Below are 23,034 nucleotides of genomic sequence, written 5' to 3' on the forward strand. Positions count from 1 at the left end.
GCTCACTGTCGGAGTCATAAACCTGCAAATATCCATTTGGAAGATTACAACTCTCAAAGAAAAACAGCTTGTTTCTGTTTAAGACCGGCACCAAGATGTGTGCGGGTCTTGCAATCGCTAAAGTATAGGGCATGTACTTACATGAACTACTTAAATAATCATGTGTTTCGGAAGCTCCTGACGAATATTCGCCACAATCAGAAACCACGATTTTGCCTGTGCAAGCGTGCCCCGCTTCAGCCTCGTTCATTCTCAGAACTTCTGTCCATTTGTGAGTTTTTGTATCAAGCTTCATACAAGAATCAGTACATTTACAAGCTTTATTGTAACCACCTAGTATAAATGTTTGATCAATGAACGCACAAGCACAAAAGTTTCTTCTGTAACCAAACAAACCAGACAAGTTCACCAAAGCATCGTTCAGCAAAAAATATTTCTTTAAAAACTATAAATTATTCACTACAAACTGAACTTTTCTATCGACGACTCCAAAGACATAAACGTCTCCTCTGCTATAAATCATTTTGTGACCGTGTCGGCCGGTTTTCATTGGAACAAGATCTTTAGCATCGTTTAAATTTTGGGTGTCGATTTGCTGCGTTTTATCACTGCAGTGTCCTAGCGCCGCCACTGACAAAAACAATAAAGATCTTTTGACTACTGTACCTATTTGAAGGAGAGCTTTTTTTTATTTAACCATAAACTTTTTTTGTTATTTAAAATATCTCTTACCATCGCAACTAGCCATTATTTTTGTTAACGCATTAATGCTCAGTCAACTATTTGATTCACAGTCTGATAATAAACTTAGCCGAACTTTTGATACGAGACCGCTTACTAGTTTATTTTTTTTCTCAAAGTCGTAGCTGAGCGAACTGATGGCTGATATCAATACTTCAAGTGCAAAACCAATATTTAACTCGGAACAAAAATATTTTTTTGAAACAATGAAAAATTCAAGCTGTAAAAAACTTTGATGTTCACTGACTACTGTAAAACTCTCAACGTTATATAAACATGGTTCTCTGAGTTCAGTAAATTTAAAACGCTTGCAATTTGTTAGTACATAATTACATATTGTAAATTGACTTTGTTCCATAACTTCGTGAAAGTTTTGCTATTAGTTCTTCAAGAAACAAAATTTTGTTGGCTTTTAAAAATTAATAAGGTACTTTTCATCCAAATTTAAAACACTAAAATTATATATTTAGAATAATTATTTTTAATTTCTCACTGGTTTTGTTCATTTAGATTTTACATTGAAATCTTGCTTAAAACGATAATTATGTCAGAAACATTTTTAGTGTTGCATTTCACAATTTATGTTGATTTTTAATAAACTAGTATTTAGTTCAAGAGAAAAGTATTCTAATGTTTTCTGAGTGTTGAGCTAAATTAATAGTTAGTTATGTTTCAATGTATTTAAATATTTTTTCAAAAATTAAATACTAGAAATGTACTATATATATTTGTTCTTTAAAAACTTAAGAATAATATGTATACAGTTTTGCCAATTAAAACTATTTTTTAGTTGAAAAATGTAAGCCTTTAGATTTACAAGTATAATAGTTTTTCAATAAGTTTTATCAAACATGTAGATGAAGTATAAAACACCTTTTAATTTTTGATATGCGTAAAAATTTTATTTCTAATAATTTTTACCTGTTTTAAACAATTTATTTTACTTATATTAGCTATAACTTATCTTAAAAAAAAACATTGCAGCGTCTTATTAGTTATACTATAAGTCTTAAAACTCAATGTTTTTTTTTTAAAGTAGTCCATTAAGTACACCAAAAAGTATATAAAATTTTGTTACACTATTTTATTTGTAGTATAATATATAAATAATTCTCTAAAATGAGCTAAAACTTGTTATTAAAAGGACAAGATTAAAACATTACAAACGTGTTATAATATTATTTTTAGATTTTGTAAAATAATTTTATTATTTATAGCAGCCGATTTACTTAAATTTAAAAAACTAAAATTTCTACTATCTTTCAAAATCATATTATCAGAAAATAGTTTAAAAAATAGTTTAAAAAAATCCTTTTCAAGCCTTCTGTTCTTTTCGTTACGTTTAATTTGATAGTTTTCATAATAGTCGTCTTTAAAAGTAGTTTTGCTCATAATTTTAGGGCTCAAAATGCTATAAAACAGTTTTGGTTTCAAAATATTTTCAGCATTTACTTAACTTTACATATTTATTACGTAAATATGTAATTTATAATTCAATAAAAATATATTTCCATACATTATTTAAGAGGAAAACTTAGAAGTAAAAATAAACCTAATTAGAATTAGAGACTTTGCTAACTAAATTAATTTTAGACTTTAAAACAGGGTTTCCCAAATCGGACCATGAGCCACAGGGGGCCATGAGGTCATAATTTGAAGATGTTCTGGAGTTAATGACGAAGAACAAAAAAAAGGTCTTAGGTGTTTTTAATGGTTTGTTTTTGAGTAATCTTGTTAGAGGGTTTATAGCTTTTTCAATCTCTTTAAAGGATGCCTTTAAAAAAAAACTATGAAACCCTGCTATAAACCTATTTAAAACATTTTAATATACTTTTTAATTAGTACTAGTAAATAAAAATTAGGAGCACTTAATAATACTTAGCTTGTTGCTGTTTTTTATATTACTTTCTTAAAGTTGTCATTTCATAAAAAAATATGGAAGCCCGAATTAGCCTATGATTTTTTTCTATGCAATAAATAGTACAAAAAAATACAATGATGTACAGATTAGTTATTATAAATTAACATAGGAAAAATATAATTTACAATTTATTTTGGTTAATTGTTGTTTTAATGGATACTTGTACCTTTATAAAAAACCCAATTTTATATTAAAAACAATTTTACAAAACCACTTGATATCTTGTCAATCTTTTACCAATAATGCTAACTGTCTTGAGTTTTGGTGTTGATATTTGAAAAGCAACTATTCATTAAACTTTTTAAAATCTTTTATAAGCCTTAAAAACTCAAAAAACAAGCTTTTTTTCTATATTATACTCCATGATGCACTTGTAATAATTAAGTAATATTTTATTTTAAAACTTACATAAAGATCCTTGGACCAAATACTTTGAGCGCTCTTATTTTGTCGTTTAATAAACAATATATATATATAAAAGTTTGTTTCACTCAATGTTCTGTCACCTGTAAACTAAAAATGTAAGTAAAACTTTTATTACTTAGTATTTATACAAAAAAAAAACGATTTTGTGTTGTATATATAATTAGTGAATAAGAGTTTTGTTATATAATTACTTTTAACTATTTTTGGAAAAAGAGCTGGTCTAAAGTTTATAATTTCCTTTTTTTTTAATCAAACAAAGTTAAACAAATTTTATAGAGAGTTGTGAATTGTTTATTAAAGACAAAAAGTGCTTTCGAATTGTTTGGTCCTATAACCTGGTGCACGAAAAAATCTTCCGGTTATCGAGTCATACACCACGGATACCTTTTAACGTCTTGCCTAGGAGGGTTAAATTTTTTATTATAATATTTAAATGTAATACTACAACTGTAATAAATAAATACTAAATTAGTTTAAAGCTAATCTTATTATACATATGCTTTTAACTTACTTCAATAATTATCAACGGTTTCAACGCTTAGCGGACTTTTTTTGTGTCGGTCGACCACTAGATTTTGATCTTGTAATGTACAGGTACAACTCAGAGAGTTTTCAAAGTCGTCATTTAAACTCTTATGCAAGTAGGCCAATTTTTTTAATTTTTAAGGCGTTTGAAAATCCGCAAATTACAATAGATTAATTTTTATTTTGAAAATAAAGAACAACTTTTAATACTTTCTAGTTCGATAAACTATATTTGTAGAACCGCTTACAAAACAAATATCATTTTGCTATATACAGTTTTTTAAGTAGAGTAAATACTTACTAAGATATAGTAGTTATTGTTTAAAAAAGATTGAAACTATTTAACACATATTAAAAAGGTAGACAAGTACAAAGATATTGAAAAATGTTATGATTTTTTAACAAATATTACAAACTTAAAAGTGAATGTTGAGCTTTAAGTCTAAATTTGCTTTCTTCTCATTTCACAGTATACATAATAAGAAATAAAAAGACCTCAAGTGAAATAACAAACAAAAATCAATGTGACTATGTTTCTACACTTGAGTTTGTCAAAATTATGTAGAATATAAAAATATTTTGGAATAAAATTTTTACTTCAAAATAACTGATATTTTGAATTATTTGATTTTATAATTTCACATGTTTTGTACTTAAACTTTTTTCAAACTTAGCAAATGGTGTTTTATTTTTATAAATAAAAAAATTACACTACTATGGCTGAAATTGTAAAATTTTAACTTGATATTGTTAGAGTACCAATCACAAAATATTAGATTTAAGACAAAAAAAAAAAGATGAAATGACAAATTTTCAATAAATGTTTGAAAAATCAGTGTAGCAGGAATCAAACCTGAAATACTGAAAATTTTAGTGAGTCATGGATTTTGATAGTTATTGAAAAATTCCTAGAAAAACTTTTAATTTAAAAAAAGAAAAAATTGAAAGTGTTGAATGAAAGAAAAATGTGAATGCTCACAACTAAGGTAAATGAATTGGTGTGGAGAAAGACCTTTTGGTCATCAATCTGCACACCATTTGATTGTAATTAATACTTTGAGTTGACTTTACAACAAAAACAAATAAATATGAAATAAACTTAAAAAGTAATTATATCAGGGTTGCCACTCAGTCAGGAAAAGTCAGGAAAAACTAAAAAAAATGACAAAAGTCAGGAAAAAATAGGGGTTTTTGCAAAAAAGTCCGGAAATTAAAGAAAATTTAAAAAAAAGTCAGATTTTGTCAGTTTGAAATTACAAAATTCCTTATTTTCCAAAGCCTTCAAATGGTAAAAAAATAAATAAAAATCCTCTAAAGTCAGACTAAAATTGCATATTTTCCTAGAAATTTACAAAATTATTCAATTTCCAATGCATTCATCTGGTATAAATTAATAAATTATCCTTTATAAAACTGCAATTTTTTTCTATTAACATATTGAACAACTACCCTAACAGAATTCAGCAACAAAAGTGTTGTTTTAACCTGTATTAAAATTAGATTGAAAGCTTCTCATAGTTTCAAGTGATAGACTATGTATTTTAGAATTAGCTTCAGGGCATAGGGGGGTAAACACCCTTTTTTGGTTTTTGATCTTATTTTATATAGTTTTAACTAAGCTACAAAATGCTTTTTACAGATTGAAAAAAATTCAAAATAATTTTTGAGATATAGCCGGTCAAAGTCGGAGGCAACAATAGGTTCCTTATGGGAGGTGCAAACTTAAACGGTAAAAATAGACTATTTCACTAAAAATATATCATCTCCTACGTTTTTTGAGATAACTACCTCAAATTTTCAGGAAATGTTCCTTGCAATATATAAAGAAAATTCTGCCGGAAAGAGTTTTAAAAAATTAAAAAATAAAATTTTATATAAAAAAAAAACAAATAGTTTTTTGTTATAAATTTTTTATTATGTTATTATTATATTTCATTGTTATAACTCAACGGTTGCCCTTAAATTAAGAGTTTGATTTTAGTCAGGAAAATTTGAGGAAACAGTCAGGAAATTTTTCTCAGCTTGATCTGTGGCAACCATGTTATATATACAACCAAAAAAGTATTTAAGTTTCAAATTGGTAAGCACCCTTTTTAACCCATACACATTTCACTCAATATTGACCATAGCAACCATAGTCTACCATGGGCTTTACACAGTCTCTCCCTATATTTTGATTTTTATCATCATTTACATTCTTAATTTTATTGTTGCCCTTTTTACAAGAGCAACCATAAAAAATGCAACAAACAACTCAAATTTATATACAAGGGGAGAATTGATAGTGTTACTAAATAAAATATTTATTGATATAACAATACTGTAATAGCACCATGTATTTTTAAATAGTGTCTATAAACTTTTAGTATATGTGCTTGTAGGTAAGTAAAAATTTAAAGTTACTTATTTGTTTGATTGAATTTGTGGTAAATACCTAGGATGATGGTGCACCAATATCAAGTTCAAATTATGTTTATTAGATGTCTTTTGTATTAATCAATGTTTTAAGCCTAACATTTTAGTCTGAAAAGATACTTTGTTTTAAACAAGCTGTTTAAATTCATAAACAGAATCAAACTATTTAACATAGACTAATAATACTTGATTGTATAATTGCTTTTATTTTTCAATAGTGTAATCGATAGACAGTATTGTATTGATTTGTTTGCTTTATTTTGTAAAATAAAAGCAATTACATATTTAAGGTTTATTAGTTTCTGATAAGTATTTTTAATTCTATTAATGTATTTATAAAACATTTATTTTTAGCCTTAAATTATAGTTAAAATAGACCTTGAATATAATAAATTTCAGCTCAATATTGGTGTGACATCATGCTCGATAATTAATGAGTTTGTTTAATCTACATTATTTAAAGTCACTCCTACTACTGAACAGCTAAACCAAGAAAAAATAATTATAATAAAACTAATAAATACCCTGAAAAAATAAGTATAATAAGTCAGCTTAATAACTTTACATAAACATAAAACTAAAACTTTTTAACAAATAAAATTAAATAAACAATAAAGAATAAAAAATATAAATTTTATACACCTAAATTTAGGGTTTCAATCTTCTGAAACCAGATATAAGTCTTAAAATCTAGTAAAACAAAAAAAAAAACACCTACTCTTTTAACCTCACTGTCAATGAAGATAAAACAGCACTATTATATTTTAGATACAAAAAACAATAAATAAATATTATAAAACTAACTTAGACTAATCCAGCTCTGCTTACAACCAGTCTATAAGACCAACAGCAATAAGCCAAAAAAAAAAACTAATAACAAAGACAAGTTCAACATGAATTATGTAACGATCAAGCTTGACATTTTTGTGATTGATTTTAAGTAAATCATCTATAAGTTAAAATTAAAATAGAAAGATTAAGGCTTTAAATTAACTGATAAGTATCTCTTTTAAGTTTGTGCATCAAAATTCTTATATTTGCACACATTTTCAAAATCTAATATTTTCTTTGTTTTCTATATTTTGTTAACATTTCTTTCAAATTTTTAAAATAGACACATCTTATTGCTCTGTTTATATGTCTGTTAAGGGTGTAGGAGGGGGAGGGTCCACCTTGATTTTTACAAGTTGATCTTATTTTGTACAGTTTAATCTTAGCTAGCAGACGTTTTTAACCACTTTACAAAATTCTATGTAACTTCAAGACATAAGCTATCAGAGTAGATGACCTACGTAGGTTCCTAATGGAAGGCACAAGTTAAATACAGGAAATAAAAACTTTAAATAAACATATATCTCCTCCTTCATATTTTTAACCAATTTTCTTCAAATTTTCATATTAAGTCCATTACTAAGATTTAAATCAATTTAATTTGTTCAATGTTTTTGTTTTTCATTTAAAAAATATCCAACATTAAAAGTCTTTTAAATTATAAAAGGAATGTTTCATGAAAATTTGAGGTCTCTAGCTCAAAAAGTTAAGGAGGAGATAGATTTTTAGTGAATTTTTAAATTTAAAAAAAATAGACCTAGAAAAGTTTTCAATCCCTACATTTTTTTTAAAAACTTTTTACAAAAACGTTTATATATCAAAAACTAATTAAATTTTTCTATTCTATAAATACTGACATGTAGTTTATATTTTAAGCATTCATATAAGACTTAATGTTAATTTTTGTTTTAAAAATGTTGGACCCCCCTATGCCTTCAATCTCATTTATTTTACCTTTTTTGGCCAACCCCAACATAGCAAACAATACCTTACTGGGCTCATTGAAAGTGAATTGAAAATATAATACAAAGCTTTTTCATTTAAATAATATCTTGTTTTATACAGAATAGGTATTGATTTTAGTAATTTAGCTCCAAACTATCTGTGTTCAGTCCAATTTAAATTACTTTCTTTTGTAATACCCAAATACTTGTAACTATTTATCTTCTTCATAAATGAATTATCTATCTTAATATCTAAAGTACAACCTTCCTAGATCAAAACCTGGTCGCCTCAAATAAATCCTTGAATATTTGACTTTTTTCCTATTATTGATAGTTGAATATTGATTGTTTTCTTTCTGAATTATTTTTTGTGTTTAATATTTATGTTGTTACTAGTTACATTTTTATTATTAATAATATGATGGTATAAACATCTTTTTGTAGACAGAAGCAAACATTTTTCTGATAAAAATGATATTTAAGAATTACAAAATGCTTAAGTTTTTAAAATTACAACTTAACTATTCTTAAATTTACATTACTCAAATTATATAAAGTATTTTATAACTTTATATTGCTATGAACCAATCATTTTTTGTACTAAAGAAAGCATTATAAAAATTAGTAAGCAATTTATATTATTTTTTTATAAAATAGTTGTTGTAACAATATACAACATGAAAATTATTTTTTTATTTTATAGTGCTTGTTAAGATATAACTTTTAAAAAGTTCTTAGTATACTAAATTAACAATTCTTATTTTGGTAGTTATTTGTGTGAAGGTATAAAGCAGTAAAGGTTATTTTAGAGTGTCAGATACATGGTAAATACGAATCTTACAAAAAATTAAAGTAAATTAAAAAATATTGTGTAAATTTATTTTACTGTCTTTTCTTTTGGTTTTTCTTAAAACCTTTTATCAATTTTTGTTCATCAGGTTTGCCATTTTATCTGTAAGAAGGTGGTCATTTTATCCAGATAAAACCAAAAATTGATAATTTTTGAAAAAGACTTTGAATTTTAAATAAAAATTATGAAAAAAAATATTTATTCAAACAAAAATAATGTTGTCTCTTTAGAATATACTTTTATATGCTACTGTTATTAGCATTTTAAAAAGTTACCATACATAAGTTACAACTGGATTAAAATAGGTTCATTTTGATTAAACATTGAACAACATGCCTGCAAATTTTAGTTGATTATGTAAAAAATTGTATGTATTATAGTTTAAATTCTATTAGCTTAAAATAAAATAAAAAAAACTTGTTGTATATGTTATTGTTGTTTTAAGGTTTAAAAGCTTTTAATTCAAAACTAAATAAGAACCAAATTAAAAAGGCTGTTGACCTCTGATATTGAACCTAAATAAAATAAATCATGAAGATACAACATTCAACAGAATTTGTTCAATATTTAATTTGCTTTTTATATAGAGGGTAGTTCTTATAAGAAGTCAAATGGTATTAGCATACATGTTGAAAATACAAATTTTTAGATAAAGTTTGAATGGTTATAAATTTACAAATACATAAGTTAAAATAAAGAAATAGTTTCTTTAAAAAATACATTAAACAACATGCCTGCAAAGTTTAGGTTTTTTCTATAAAAAAATGTTTATAATACAAGTTTTAATGGTATTAGATATTATTGTACAATATTGTATCCTAGGAAAATGTAGCCAAAAAAAACTCAATAGTAAACCTGAACGATTTTTGAACTTAACAATTTTTATAGATAAAATGATGAAGTTCAGATTAGATACAAAATAGTTATTACATTACACAAATACATAATAAATTATTCAAAGTTTTAGCAAATATAAAAAATATTTTGTAAGTGGCGTTATATTACATTTTCAGTAATACTGAAAGTATAAGCTTTAAGTTGTACTAATTAAAATATACAAAAACTTTAAATTGTAACTAGGTATAATTAAGACTATTTAAGTTGTATTAGTACTTTAGGTTTTTTACAATGCTATGATGAGGATTTTGAAGAACTTTATTCAAGTTGTTTTATTTAAGATATGTTGCAATGTTATAAAATTCTGGATGTTAACATGTTTATTTTTGTTTATTTTTTAGATAAAACAGGGTTGCCACTTTACCTGGAAACCTGGAAAAACCTAGAATTTTGAACAAAAATCACTAAAAAAAACCTGGAATAACCTAGAATTTTTGAAAATTTTAACATTTTAAATAGTAAATTTTCGAATTGACACAAAAATCTATCATATAGATAAAAAAATATTTTCATCATCAACATTTTTTTTATTAAAAACACATTTAATGTAGCTTAATAGTATCTTTTCAATGTTTTTATACTATTTAACAAAGTTCCTTACATTAAACTTAACTTTAAACTAACAGTAGACCCAAAAATGTCTACTTTTTAAAACCTCGAGGAAATTTGGAAAACCTGAAAAGATTTTTGAAAAAAAAGTGGCAACCCTGATAAAATTTCATATTTTAATGTTTTTAAATTTTGTTTATACAGAATTTTCTAAATATTGCAAGGAACATTCCTGAAAATTTGAGGTAGTTATCTCAAAAAAACGTAGGAGATAGATTTTTAGTGATTTCTATTTATTTGCTGTTTTAGTTTGCGCCTCCCATAAGGAACCTATTGTTGCCTCCAACTTTAAGTGGCTATATCTAGGGGTAGGGAGTACAGCACATTTTTTTGGTCATATTGTAATATTAATTCAAGTCCATATGGTTTGGATGTGTTTTTGCTTCATTAAGAAGAATCTGAAAAAAAAGAATTTTCAAAAAAAAAGTTTGCCCAAAAAACTAATTTCATCCCCAAAAATTACATACTTTTTGATTTTTGACTTAAACACTAATAAAATCACTTATAATTCTAGATGACTACTAAGTTCTAGACTTATATTTTGTGTCTTAAATTAAAGCTTATACTTATTGACATATATTTAAAGACATGTTAACTACTTTTGATGTATTATGACGTCATAATCACCCTAAATGTGCAAAATTTGTCTGTAAAATGTAGGGATAAGGATTACAGCACATTTTTTTGGTCATATTGTAAAATTAAATTCAAATAAGTACATACGATTCGGATGTGTTTTTGCTTATTTAAAAAGAATCAAAAAAATTTATAACTTTACAAAAAAAAATTGCTGCCTAAAAACTGATTTAAACCCAAAAAATCACATAATTTTTGTTTTTTTGACTTAAACAGTAATATAATTACTTATACATGTCCTAGACTTATAATTATATCTTAAATGAAAGCCTATATAAACAACTGCTTTTGTTGTATTATGACGTCATCATTACACTGTCTGTAAAATCTTTTTTTTTTTCTAATATAAAAAGCAAATTCTTCTGCTGTTTTAGTTTTTTGATTAAGAATATAAAATGTGTTGATTCAGCTAGGCAGAAAGATATTACTGATGCAATGTCATTTCAATTGCATGTTGATATATATATATAAAATACATTATAAATTACTTTCCGTTATTAGAAATTATGATTATTGAGAGCACCTGTCTCTTAATGATGTTTAAGTTTACCTCAAGTTTAGCTTGTTTTTTTTTTTTATAATCAATTACCAGGAGTCATTCCTAGAGTCTGTCATTGAAAAAAAAAAGTTTAATTAAATTCAACAAAACAATTGTTTAACCAAAAAACTACACCTATGTTAACAGAGTTGCCACTTACCTGGAACCTGGAAAATCTGAAACTTGACCATTTAGGAAAAAAAAACTTGTAATAACATGCAATTCAAGAAATTTTGAAAAAGACCTGAAAAAACCTGAAATTTTGAACAAAAATCACTTAAAAACCTGGAAAAGGCTGGAATTTTAAACAATTTATACATGTTAAGAAGAAATAATTATGATTTTACAAAAAAAAAATTACCACATTGATAAAAAAAATTGTGTCACCATCAAAAAGTTTTTTTAACACATTTAAGTACCTTTAAAATATCTTTTTAATGTTTTTAAGCTATTTAATTTAACACAGTTTTTTTACCTTAGACTTTAGTTGAAACTAAAAATAGACCTAAAAACAACTATTTAAAAAATCCTGGAAGAAATTTTGAAAATCTAGAGAAAATTTGCCTAAAGTCAGTGGCAACCCTGTAAGTGATACATTCAGGGTTGCCACTTGGTCAGGAAAAGTCAGGAAATCAGGAAAAGTCAGGAAAAATTTAAAAAAATGACATAAGTCAGGAAAAAATGGGGAGTTTTGAAAAAAAATCAGGAAAAGTCAGGAAATTTGATAAAATTAAAAAAAAAGTCAGATTTTGTCAGTTTAAATTTACAAAATTCCTTGTTTTCCAAAGCCTTCAAATGGTAAAAATTAGTTAAAAGTCCTTTAAATTAATTAAAATTCAGAAAAAGTTCCAAAGTTTTCCTAGAAATTTACAAAAATATTTAATTTTATTTCCAATGCCTTCATCTAGTATAAATTAGTTTATAAGGTTTTTAAAATAGTTTATATTTGTATTAATAGTTTTATTTTCAGTTAAGCTGTGTTTATAAGGAAATAATACAAGTATTTTGCTGATAGAGCTGTTTATTACAAACATCAATCATACACAGATGGTTCATGTGATGTACTCAAAGTTTGATGATAGAATTCAGCAAAAAACTGTTGTTTTTACCCTGTATTAAAATTAGATTGAAAGCTTTATATAGTTTCAAGTGTTAGATTATGTATTTTAGAATAAGTTTAGTTTAAGAAATTGATTTGGAAAAGTCGGGAAAGTTTTAGTAAAAAGTCAGGAAAATTTTCTCAGCTTGATCAGTGGCAACCATATTTTTACAGCCTGTGATATATTTTTGTAAGGGGTGCAAAAGCTAACAAAAAAAAAATTGATACAATAAACTTAAATTTAGTAATATAAAAATACCATATTTACAACAAATTGTTTGTAGACAAAATTTAATTTATAAGTTATAATTTAAGTGGTTTTATATTATTATAATAAGGTATTTTAAGTATAGCGTTTGCCTTTATGCTCCATCCCATGCAATGCACCTGCTGCCCTTTTTTTAAACTCAAAATAACTTTGAAATATAAGCAATCAAAGTAAGGGAGTTAAATAGGTTCCTACACAGTTGCCGCACACTCAGGATACTCATAGCATTTTAAAGTTATTGAAAATATCAAGACAGCTCATGATAACTCAAGATGTTTTGAATTATGTTTTTAAACTCAGGCTGACAAAGGATAATTTGTTTTTTTTTCTAATCAAAAACTCCAGATAGTTTCATTATTTTTTAAAAGTATAGAAAGACTTTAAATGAGATTTAGTTGACTTAGATTCAATATTTTGTAATTCTATAACCAATTTTGATAAACAAGTAGATTTTTATTAATTTTTATAAGTAAAACTAAAAAAAAAAAATTTATGATAGTAAAAAAATCTCAAGGTGACGAATGACAGTTTAAGGTCAAACAAGACTGTTTTTTCTGACTCAAAGAGTGGTTTCTAGTTAAAAAAGCAAAATAAAATGCAAAAATAGACTTTTTCACTAAAAGTAGATCTTTTCCTACAGTTGTTGAGCAACTATTTTAAAACTTTCTCTAGTCTTTTAAAGATTTTGAACAACTTGAAAAAAAAACAGATTTTTAGTTTCTTTCATTAGTTTGAATATTTAAGTGTTATCAACTATAAATCTCTAAACAAGTTAATGCCATAAGTTATATGTTGTAATTCAATTATAAACATGAATTGTGTTTAGGACCTAAATACTTATTAGTATGTCAGTTTTGTCTCAAAGTGTAGATGAAGATTCAATATTTAGTGCTAGCATCAGTAATGCTAAAAACGTTTATCATATCTTAAAAGCTGTCCATTTCAAAGACACAGCTACAGTTTTTGCCACTGAAAATGGGTTGAAAGTTACAGTAGAAGATTCAAAGTGCCTTCAAGGAAATGCATTCATTCAGGATCAGATCTTTCAGGAATACATACTCAGGGAAGACTCTGTCACCTTCAAAATAAACCTGGACATTTTGCAGCAGCTCTTGAGCATTTTTGGCAACAACTCCATTGGTTCAACTGCCTTGAAAATGTTTCACAATGGATATGGCACCCCTTTAGTGTTAGCCCTTGAGGAGGATGGTGCAGTCACTGACTGCAGCATAAAAACAAACGAGCCGGATGAAATCCTCGACTTTGAATTTTCCTCCTCAAACGTCATCAACAAAGTCATAGTGATTGCGGAGTGCCTGAAACAGGCCTTCAACGACCTGGACACCACGAGCAGCGACAACCTGGAGATCTTCATGTCCCCCGACCAACCCTACTTCAGGCTGTCGACTTCTGGCGACCAGGGCGACTCGCACCACGACATACCAAAGGACTCTGACATGGTGGACTTTTTCGAGTGCACCCAAACGCAGACGAACAGCTACAGGTGGAGCCTGCTGAAGCCCACGTTGAAAGCCATCAGCCTGGCGAACAAAGTGTGCATCAGGGTGGACCACAGGGGGTTCCTTTCGCTGCAGTGCATGATTAAGAATGAGAGCGGCCAGGTTTGCTTTGTGGAGTATTACTGCTGCCCGAATGAAGATGATGCCGTAGATACTCAGGACACATATGCTTTTAAATGAAAGTTGTAACTAATTGCAAATGAAACGTCTAACATAAGCCAAGAATTTAAAGTACCTTTTCTCTGCTTGTTACTTTATGAGTGTAATAAACGAACAATTAGATTTTACTCTAGCTTTTAGTTTGATAGTTGGATTCATTCTAGAGTTAAAAATAAATAGTTTGTAATTTTTTATTGAACATGTTCCACTTTTGTGTAGATTATTAGTTTTTGGCTTAAAGAAGCTGCTAACAGATAATTTTATTTATAAATAAAAAAATCTTTAAATTAACAAGATCAATAACTTATAGTTATTAGGCCTTGTGTTTGTTAAAGTGTAAATGTCCGTAATTTTTGTTTTGGTTTAAAAAAATATTTGAAAAGTTTATTTTGTTTACTAGTACTTTGGACTAAAAAACGCATGTCATCTATAAGTTGTGTTTATAAAAATATAATCTGACTTATATTTATAAAACTTAAAATCAATCATTATCAAACTACAAAAACTCTTTTCAGCTCTAAAAAACACTTGTTTATTTATTTAATGTTTTTAGTATTTATTTTTTGTAGAAAGTTACTCAATATCCCATTTTAACAAATACTACATTATTGAAAAAATGCAAAACATAGTTTGAAATATTATTAGTTAAAAATTCATGTAATAGTGTAATTTTTTTTCACAGAATTTATATATTATTTATTAATACAAAATGGTGTTCTTTGAAACAAATGCTGATCAAGTAAGTTTATTATATATTTAAAGTATCAAAGTAACTATTCATACAAAAATAATTAAAATATTTTTTATATGTTAATGATTATTTTTGCTTCTATTTATAGTTAACCAAGTTTTTATTTGCATACTAATGTATATCAATTAACTCATAATACTGATTTTACTATAAATGTATTTTATGTACTTCAAAGAAATACTTACTATTTTTCTTAATTGGAAAAGTTTACATAAGACTAAAAGTTGATATATTTCATTGTAAAAACTATTTTTTTCAAACACTTATTTTGCAAACGAGATGATAATCCATTATTTGTTAAATTTTTAATTATCATACTCTATTAATTAAGTGCATTGAGTACTATAAACAACATTTTAAACAACTATCATAAAAAGAAAGTTGAAGCAATATTTATTTTACCTTTATAAAACAGTTAAGTCAGATTTGGGAGTTTCTGAAGGAGCAAGGCGTGGATGTTGCAACCGAAGTACCTGAGAGCAGCAGTGAGGTTATTAGTTGCTTGGCTCAAGCAGTCAAGTACGTTCTCCAGCTACCCTTGACCGAAAAGTTCACCATGAAAGGTTGGTTGTTGCTTGTTATACTTTTCAGCTGATGTTGAAATGCGTTGAAAGTTCACAATATTCATTTTGTAATCGTCAGCTTAACAAAAATTTAAATAATAGTTCCTTATTTATTATATAATGCCTCGTTTCTTCTTAATTACCCATTTAATTTCAATATTTACCACCTCCTTACATATTGCCCCCTGATAACAAGCATATTGCCTGTTTTGAGAAACCCTGGTGTAAACTTTTAAAATCATAAACAGTTTTGTTAAATAAAACTAATTGTTATGAACAACTAATACACAAAGGTATTATTCATGTTTTAATGATGATTTTAGAGATACGAAGACTAAGCATAAACAATCTATAGGTGCTTTTTTAAACCATATTGTATTGAGTTGTAATGTTTAAGTTAATTTTATGAAGTATACAATGTATTTATTTAAATAAATAGGACTAAATTATTAGAACAAAAAATGATACTTGAAATATAAAGTTTTTATAATTAACTTTAAACATGGTCGTGATTTAGTAAATACTAAACTTAATAATAAGTATTATTTCTTAAGGTATAAATTGATACCACAGATGTTTTTGTGTCAAAACTTTATTCCGACTAATGGTGGTGCACTGCTCTCAAATAAATTTAAGAACAGATCTACGGAGTCTCAAAAAAAGCTTTTTTGAGACTCCGTATATCTGTTCTTAAATTTATTTGAGAGCAGTGAAACGCCGTTAGTCGGAATAAAGTTTTGACACAAAAACATCTGTGGTATATATTCCGATAAGCTTAGCTTGTCAGGATCTCCAGGATTCAACGCCTTTTAACGTTACATCTTATCTTATTATTGGTATAAAGTGATATATATTGTTGTTTTTTATATATCTTTAAATTAATAAAACAAAAATATATGCTAATAGACATGGAGCAGTTGTTGAACGGTATGGTTTGCAAATCTCTTTCATTAGATGGACTCAATGCAGCTAATAAATTTGCTGAAAGCTTCTTGGATAGCTCTGCCGATGGAAAAGTTGACCTCATCTTCAAAATGTATGTGGATTTTATGAAATTATTTTTTTAAGTATCAAACTTTTTTTGTAGTTTTTTACTAATAAGTTTGTACTTTTTTATTTTTCAGATAAACAAAGGCTTAAAGAAATTTTTATTTTGAGCTTTATTTAATTTTGACAGTGTATCTTCTAGCTTTTTATAAGTAATTTCTTCAACATTTTTAATACTATAAATTTGAAAATTCTGTACAAGTTTGAACTGTAATTAAAAGAAATAAAAGTTTAACTTTTTCTAATACATTTCGATTAGATTGTTTTCAAAAACATGCTTTTTTCTACAGGATGTCCTTGATGTTTTATGAGGTTTCCGAACACAACTGCTCCAACTTGGTTGATGCGTGGGTGAAAATTTCAATGAAAACAAAGAGAGACTTCCCATTGAGCTTGCAAAAAGTTAGATTTTAATAATCAATTGAAAAATACATATTTAACTCGAAAACTTGAGTTTTTTATATATTAGAGGTTATCTAGTTAAGTTTTTAAATTCATGATCAAAGGTTGAATATTTTCTAGCTCTACTTAGTTTATAAACATAATAAAGCAGTTAATAAACAAATTATAAAAATAATATAAATAATAGTAAATAATTTGTGTTTTAAAAATATAAGATTGATTCAAAAAAAAAAAGAGTTTACTTTTCATTACAACCTATCATTTTACAACACAATAAAACTGTAAATGCATTCACAGCTGTCCGAGTGCATGGAAAAGTGGGAGTGCAGCGAGGAGTTCAAGAGCGATTTGTACCGGCAGCTGTACCGCGTTCAGCTGCACAAGAGCCAGAACGCGCAGGCGAGAGCGACCATGAAGACGCTGCTGAGAAGGTTCAGCGAGCAAACAAGCGATGAATCCGCGCAACAAGACGCAGCAAAGTGAGTTTTATTGTATATAGTAATATGCAAACCTAAAGTAATTGTCTATCAAGCTTTTACTATTTTTTAATCTGTGGCATTTAATGCAAACTTCAAACGGCGCCTATACGATATACTGAACTTTTAGAATTTGTGTCGAAAAAGATAGTACTTAAAATATTTAGTAACTGAAAAATATTTTCGAAATCGACTTTTCAAGATATTTAAAACATGCAACTCTCTGTATTTTCTTATTTTAAAGATATAAATATCTTTCTTAAACAATAGAACTAATAATTCCTAGTTAAGGCCATAGGCGGGGCCCAACATTTTTTTTTACAAAAATTAACTTTTGCTTTTATATGAAAGCTTTGAGTACAAACTACAAGCCAGTTTTTATAGAATAAAAAAATATCATTTAACTTTTGAGATATTTAATTTTTTGTAAAAATTTTCCAATATAAACGTATGGACCGCAAATTTTTCCTGGTCAATTTTCTCGGAAATTTTAAAATTAACTAAAAGTCTATCTCCTCCTTTATTTTTCAAGCAATCTTCTTCAAATTTTCAGGAAACATTCCTTATAATAAAAAGAAAAAACGTTACTTTAGAATTTTAGTAATTTTAAAATATGAAAATTTTATCACAAAAATTAAAAGAAAAAGTCTTTTTTTTCAAAAAAAAAATTTTTACAAAAAAATTTTCAAATTCTAAAGTAACGTTTTTTTGTTATTGTATAAAGATTAGACTGTGAAAGTTTGAAGAAGATTGCTTGAAAAATGTAGGAGGAGATAAATTTTAAATGAAATAATCTTTTTTCGCTGTTTTAGTTTTCCCTTCCTATAGGGAAGCTATTATGCGGCCCGACTTTGACTGGTCATATCTCAAAAAATAATTCGAATTTTTTAAAACGATAAAAAGCATCTTGAAGCTCAGAAAAAACTCTATAAAATAAGATCAACTTGTAAAAAACATGGTTTACCCACCCCCATCGCCTTAATAATTTTTTAATTTTTTAAAGAGTTTGATGATCATTAACAAGTTTATTTACAAGTATTCAATTAAATTTTTTTAATGAAGGTTTTCAACTGATCGAATACCATGTAACTAGTAAGAAATGCTTAATGGTTTAAATTTTGTATAAAAATACATGGCTTATTTTTTTGTATTTATTTAGATTAAAAGTTCTTTTACTCGTTTTTTAAACTCACTAAGTATGCTTAATAAAGCATTTAAGAAATGATAGACACTTTTTTTCATCAAAAGATATATCTTTTTTTTTCTAACTCTAAAAATAAAATATTAAAAGCTTAAATTCTAATTCATCACTTCGAGTAAAATTAACTAACTATAAAATGTAATTTAAATGAAACATCATAATTCTAGGTTGATTGTGAACTCCATCAACGATGAGGGTGTGTTTATATACGACGATTTGTTGGAACTGGCTCCAGTAAGACAACTTCAAGGAAGCGTTGTTTACAAAGTTAGTTTTGCTTTTCATTTAAGATTTGTTCACTGTATGTCTTATAAATTTTAATGCTTCATTTTGTTCTAGATAGTTTTTTCAGGGTAGCCACAAAACCTGAAATCCTGAAAAAACCTAGAATTTTGAATAAAAACCACTATAAAACCCGGAATTTTAAAACAACTTTTACATTTTAAGTAATAAAAATTCGATTTGATTTACAAAATTTATCATCTCTATGTAAATTTTTTGTCAACGTCAAAAAAAAACATCGAAAAAACATTTAAATTAGCTTTACAGTATATTTCCAATGTTGTTATACTATTTAACACAGTTTTTATCTTAAACTTAATTTTAACTTAAAAGTGACCTAAAAATATGTATATTTAAAAACCTGAAGAAATTTGCCAAAAATCAGTGGCAACCCTGTTTGATGCTAGAAACTTTTAAATTTTGTTATTGAACATCTTGGTAAAAGTTAAGCATCTATGATATTAAAAGACTAAAAAAAATATAAAAAACATAACAACGTAAGCTAACATTTCTAATAATTTAAAAGTTAAAGTCAGTTTTATACAATCTAACAAACACTTTTTTTTTTCAAACAGTTGCTACAAATTTTCATCAGCGGCTCAATTGCAGACTACCAAAGCTTCTATGAAAACAACGCTGGTGAAGTAAAAGAACTAGGTAAGTTAAAATACCAATGTATTTTATGTTTTTTTTATTAAATTAATAAATCACTTTATCATTTATATACCTTCAATGTATTATAATAACATTTTCCTTTGTTTACATTTGTTATCTAAACAATAATCTTACGTTATTACATAATGCTTTTATGGTTTTCATTTTGTTTTAAGGTAAAGAATTTTGGTACTAATTATACAAATTAACTTTCTATTGTAAACAGGAGTCTCGCATGAAGCCAACGTAGACAAATTGAGGCTTCTCACCTTGGTCGATCTTGCGAGCAAGAACAAAGAAGTCTATTATGACGTCATTATGCAGTCTCTCATGCTTGAAAATGATGAAGAGCTCGTAGAACAATTCATTCTTGATGGTAGGCTGATTTTTTTGCACATATCTTTTTCATTATTTATTAAATATTTCGGTTTCAGTCAAATCAAAAGTTAGTTTACTATTTTTGCATTTAAAATTAAGAAAACTGAAGTAGTTTAAGAATTAATGAATTTATATACTGGCTAACTAAGTTAAGTTTGTATTCATTTAATTTTGAAATAACCATATAAGCTAATAAGACAAAAAGTATATTTTAAAGTACTCAGTTTTAAGTTATTAACAGTATTATAATTAACTTTTTTATTTTAAGTTATGCAACTAATGTAAAACTTAATTTTTTTAACAACTAGTTTTTAATAGTAGTCAAATTATATTTGACATCTAGGAGTAATTAGTTCATTAAAAACAGTTCATTATCATTAGACTTAAACCACAATTATCCAAAACTAACAATCAATGACTATAAGATAAAGTATTAAAACTGTTTTAAGGCCTAATATTTGTAAACAAATTTCAAGCTTGCCATAAAAATAAGAAATTATTTCGAATAAAGTATAGTAAATTATTTCAGTATATCAATATCAACGACGATGAACTTATTGTAATAGTATCTTATATCTTTTAGCTTGTTAAGTGATGGTCTAAAATAATCCTTAAAACTTTGTTTGTAAAAATTTCTGTCAAAAATAAATTTTAAAGATTATAAAAATGATAACTGATAATTGAATGCATTTTAACACTGTTACTTTTTGTTGTTGATAAGCATAACATTTTAAAATCCAAATGTTTTTGTAATTTTTATATTTTTTGAGTTAATTTCTGTTATGGTTCCCGCTTTAAAAAAATTGATTATACATTAATACGTAAAAAAAAATTTTATACTAAACTATCAAATTAAATAAAATTTGTTGATATGTTCATCATGTGTATTTGTTTAGTTTTCAGAATTTTTAGTTGTTCTTCTTTAAAAATTAAAATTAAAAGAACACACAAAGATTTTTTTTTGATAAACGAAAATAACAGCTATGGCCAAGGAATTGCTGAGATGCAGAATCGATGAAGTCAACAGCAAAATGGTCGTCAGGTAAATTTATTAATAATTTATTATTGTCTGTATGAAGAGAGTGCAGAATAAAGTATTAATGGAAAATTGTATTTTACCTGTCCAAACTGCGACCCGCAGATTACATTAAAATTTTTGTCTTAGTTGATTACTTGTGACTGTTTTACCTTGAAACCTGGAAAATCCTTGGGATTTGAACAGTTTTTATGCACAACATAGTTAAGTTTTGATTGTATAAGAAGTAACTGTCAACTATAGAATTTTTTTTACTGTATTTGTAGTTTGATTTACTATTAAACACATTTAAAGTAGCATTGCAGCATCTTTTCAGTATTTATTACTATTATTTAAAAAAAATCCTAATTTAATACTAAAAAAGGACAAGATCACTTGAGCGTTTAAAATCCTGGAAGGTAAGCAGAAAACCTGGTAAAAATTATAAAAAATAAGTCGCACCCTGTTTACCATGATTTTGCTATCAAAGTTTTGTTTTTTAGCTTGAATCGTAATCTTTTAAAACTAGTTTGTTTTACAAAATTTAATTTTCTCAAGTACACCCGGTCCGAACCGTGTTTTTTAAAACAATTTTAGAACGTTGATATTAAAAGGCAGCACTTTTTTTTTTCAAAAAGAAAAATTTCTGTATGATATTTTCAGTTCAATTTATATTTTAATAACATAAATTTGATATAAACAGGGTTGCCAAAAAACCTGGAAAAACCTGATTTTGACAATTTAGGCCAAAAAAAACCCTGGAATTTTGAACAAAAATCACTAGAAAACATGGAAACACTTTATAACAACTTTTACATGTTAAATAGCAAGATTTCGATTTGACACAAAAGATCTATCGTATAGATAATGTTTTTTTTGACATAATCAAAAAAAAATTATACACATTTACAGTAGCTTAAGTATATCTTTTCAATGTTGTTATACTATTTAATACAGTTTTTTACCTTAAACTTGATTTTAAACCAAAAGTAGACCGTAAAATGTGTAATTTTATAAACCTGGAAGAAATTTTGAAAACCTGGAGAAAATTTGCCAAAAACGTTTGGCAACCCTGTATACAACAAAATATAGCATATTTTTAAATGACAACAGCGACGCTTTGAACCGCTTGTTCACGGTGGACCACTGGAGGAAGATGCTGTCCTGCTTGCAGCAGTGCAACAACCAGATCCAGCAGACCGCCATGGACTTCTCGCAGACCGCATAAATCTTCCCGACTGGCTTTGCGATTTCGACGAGTTTAGGCGTCTTTTGTTTTTTGCAGTAATGTCAAGCAGATCCTAAATTGTCATGGTTTTTAATGAAATTAAAACGATAACGAATATTAAATTTGCACTAGACTTTATGCAAAGCCAGGTTTTAGATTTTGCTTTTAAAGCTTTGTGTTTTTTGGGTGATTAAGTTATTACTTTTAAAATTTTTTAGATAATTTTATATTCTTCTAGTTAAATTCTGATTAAAGATTTTATTTGTTAGGACTTCACTTATTTATTTGGACACACATTTTAAAAAAAGCTCAAATAATGTTTTTATCATTATTACAAAAAAAAAATCTTACTGCAAAGTATATTAAATTTACTTAGTTTACTGTATTATAAATACTTTGAATACTGGTAGATAAACATTTTTTCAATGCATTTAGAGTGAATTATTTTGTCCTACTGGGTACTTGAGTTACTCTTCAATAAACTATATAACAAATTTGGTCTACTAAAGATAACTTTAGCTTTTTTAGTTTCAATGTTTTTGTAACATCTTAAACTGTGCACAAGTTTATGCATGTTCATATATGTGGGTTTTTGTTCCTTAGTTTTTCCAACTGATATTTTAGAGTTGAATATGTAAAAAAAGAAAAACAGTATAAA

General features: G+C 26.5%; 2 protein-coding genes across 2 annotated transcripts; both read left to right on the forward strand.

Annotated features, from left to right (window-relative positions):
• The first annotated feature begins 13,530 nt into the window (after positions 1 to 13,530).
• Positions 13,531 to 14,476, forward strand: LOC145828460 (cell cycle checkpoint protein RAD1-like). The gene has a single exon (XM_082936222.1). It carries the CDS (start codon positions 13,546 to 13,548, stop codon positions 14,398 to 14,400), a length of 855 nt encoding a protein of 284 aa, XP_082792348.1. The 5' UTR covers positions 13,531 to 13,545; the 3' UTR covers positions 14,401 to 14,476.
• A 583-nt stretch (positions 14,477 to 15,059) lies between these two features.
• LOC145843325 (eukaryotic translation initiation factor 3 subunit M-like) lies at positions 15,060 to 22,853 on the forward strand. Its single transcript, XM_082950790.1, has 10 exons — positions 15,060 to 15,118; positions 15,546 to 15,693; positions 16,600 to 16,729; positions 17,031 to 17,142; positions 17,440 to 17,621; positions 18,987 to 19,086; positions 19,677 to 19,758; positions 19,982 to 20,131; positions 21,115 to 21,175; positions 22,262 to 22,853. The coding sequence occupies exons 1-10, from the start codon at positions 15,089 to 15,091 to the stop codon at positions 22,374 to 22,376; spliced, it is 1,110 nt and encodes a 369-aa protein (XP_082806916.1). The 5' UTR covers positions 15,060 to 15,088; the 3' UTR covers positions 22,377 to 22,853.
• Positions 22,854 to 23,034: the final 181 nt, after the last annotated feature.

The sequence above is a fragment of the Thalia democratica genome, chromosome 1 (assembly GCF_965202585.1).
Source record: "Thalia democratica chromosome 1, ktThaDemo2.hap1.1, whole genome shotgun sequence".
Classification (NCBI taxonomy): Eukaryota; Metazoa; Chordata; class Thaliacea; order Salpida; family Salpidae; genus Thalia; species Thalia democratica.

What these genes read in the sequence shown, in the direction of transcription:
- LOC145828460 (XM_082936222.1), top strand. Translation starts at nt 13,546, where the DNA reads ATGTCAGTTTTGTCTCAAAGTGTAGATGAAGATTCAATATTTAGTGCT.
- LOC145843325 (XM_082950790.1), top strand. Translation starts at nt 15,089, where the DNA reads ATGGTGTTCTTTGAAACAAATGCTGATCAA. An exon ending in GTTGACCTCATCTTCAAAAT is followed by an intron (nt 16,730 to 17,030) that starts GTATGTGGATTT and finishes TTTTTTCTACAG; the next exon opens with GATGTCCTTGATGTTTTATG. An exon ending in TGGTGAAGTAAAAGAACTAG is followed by an intron (nt 19,759 to 19,981) that starts GTAAGTTAAAAT and finishes TATTGTAAACAG; the next exon opens with GAGTCTCGCATGAAGCCAAC.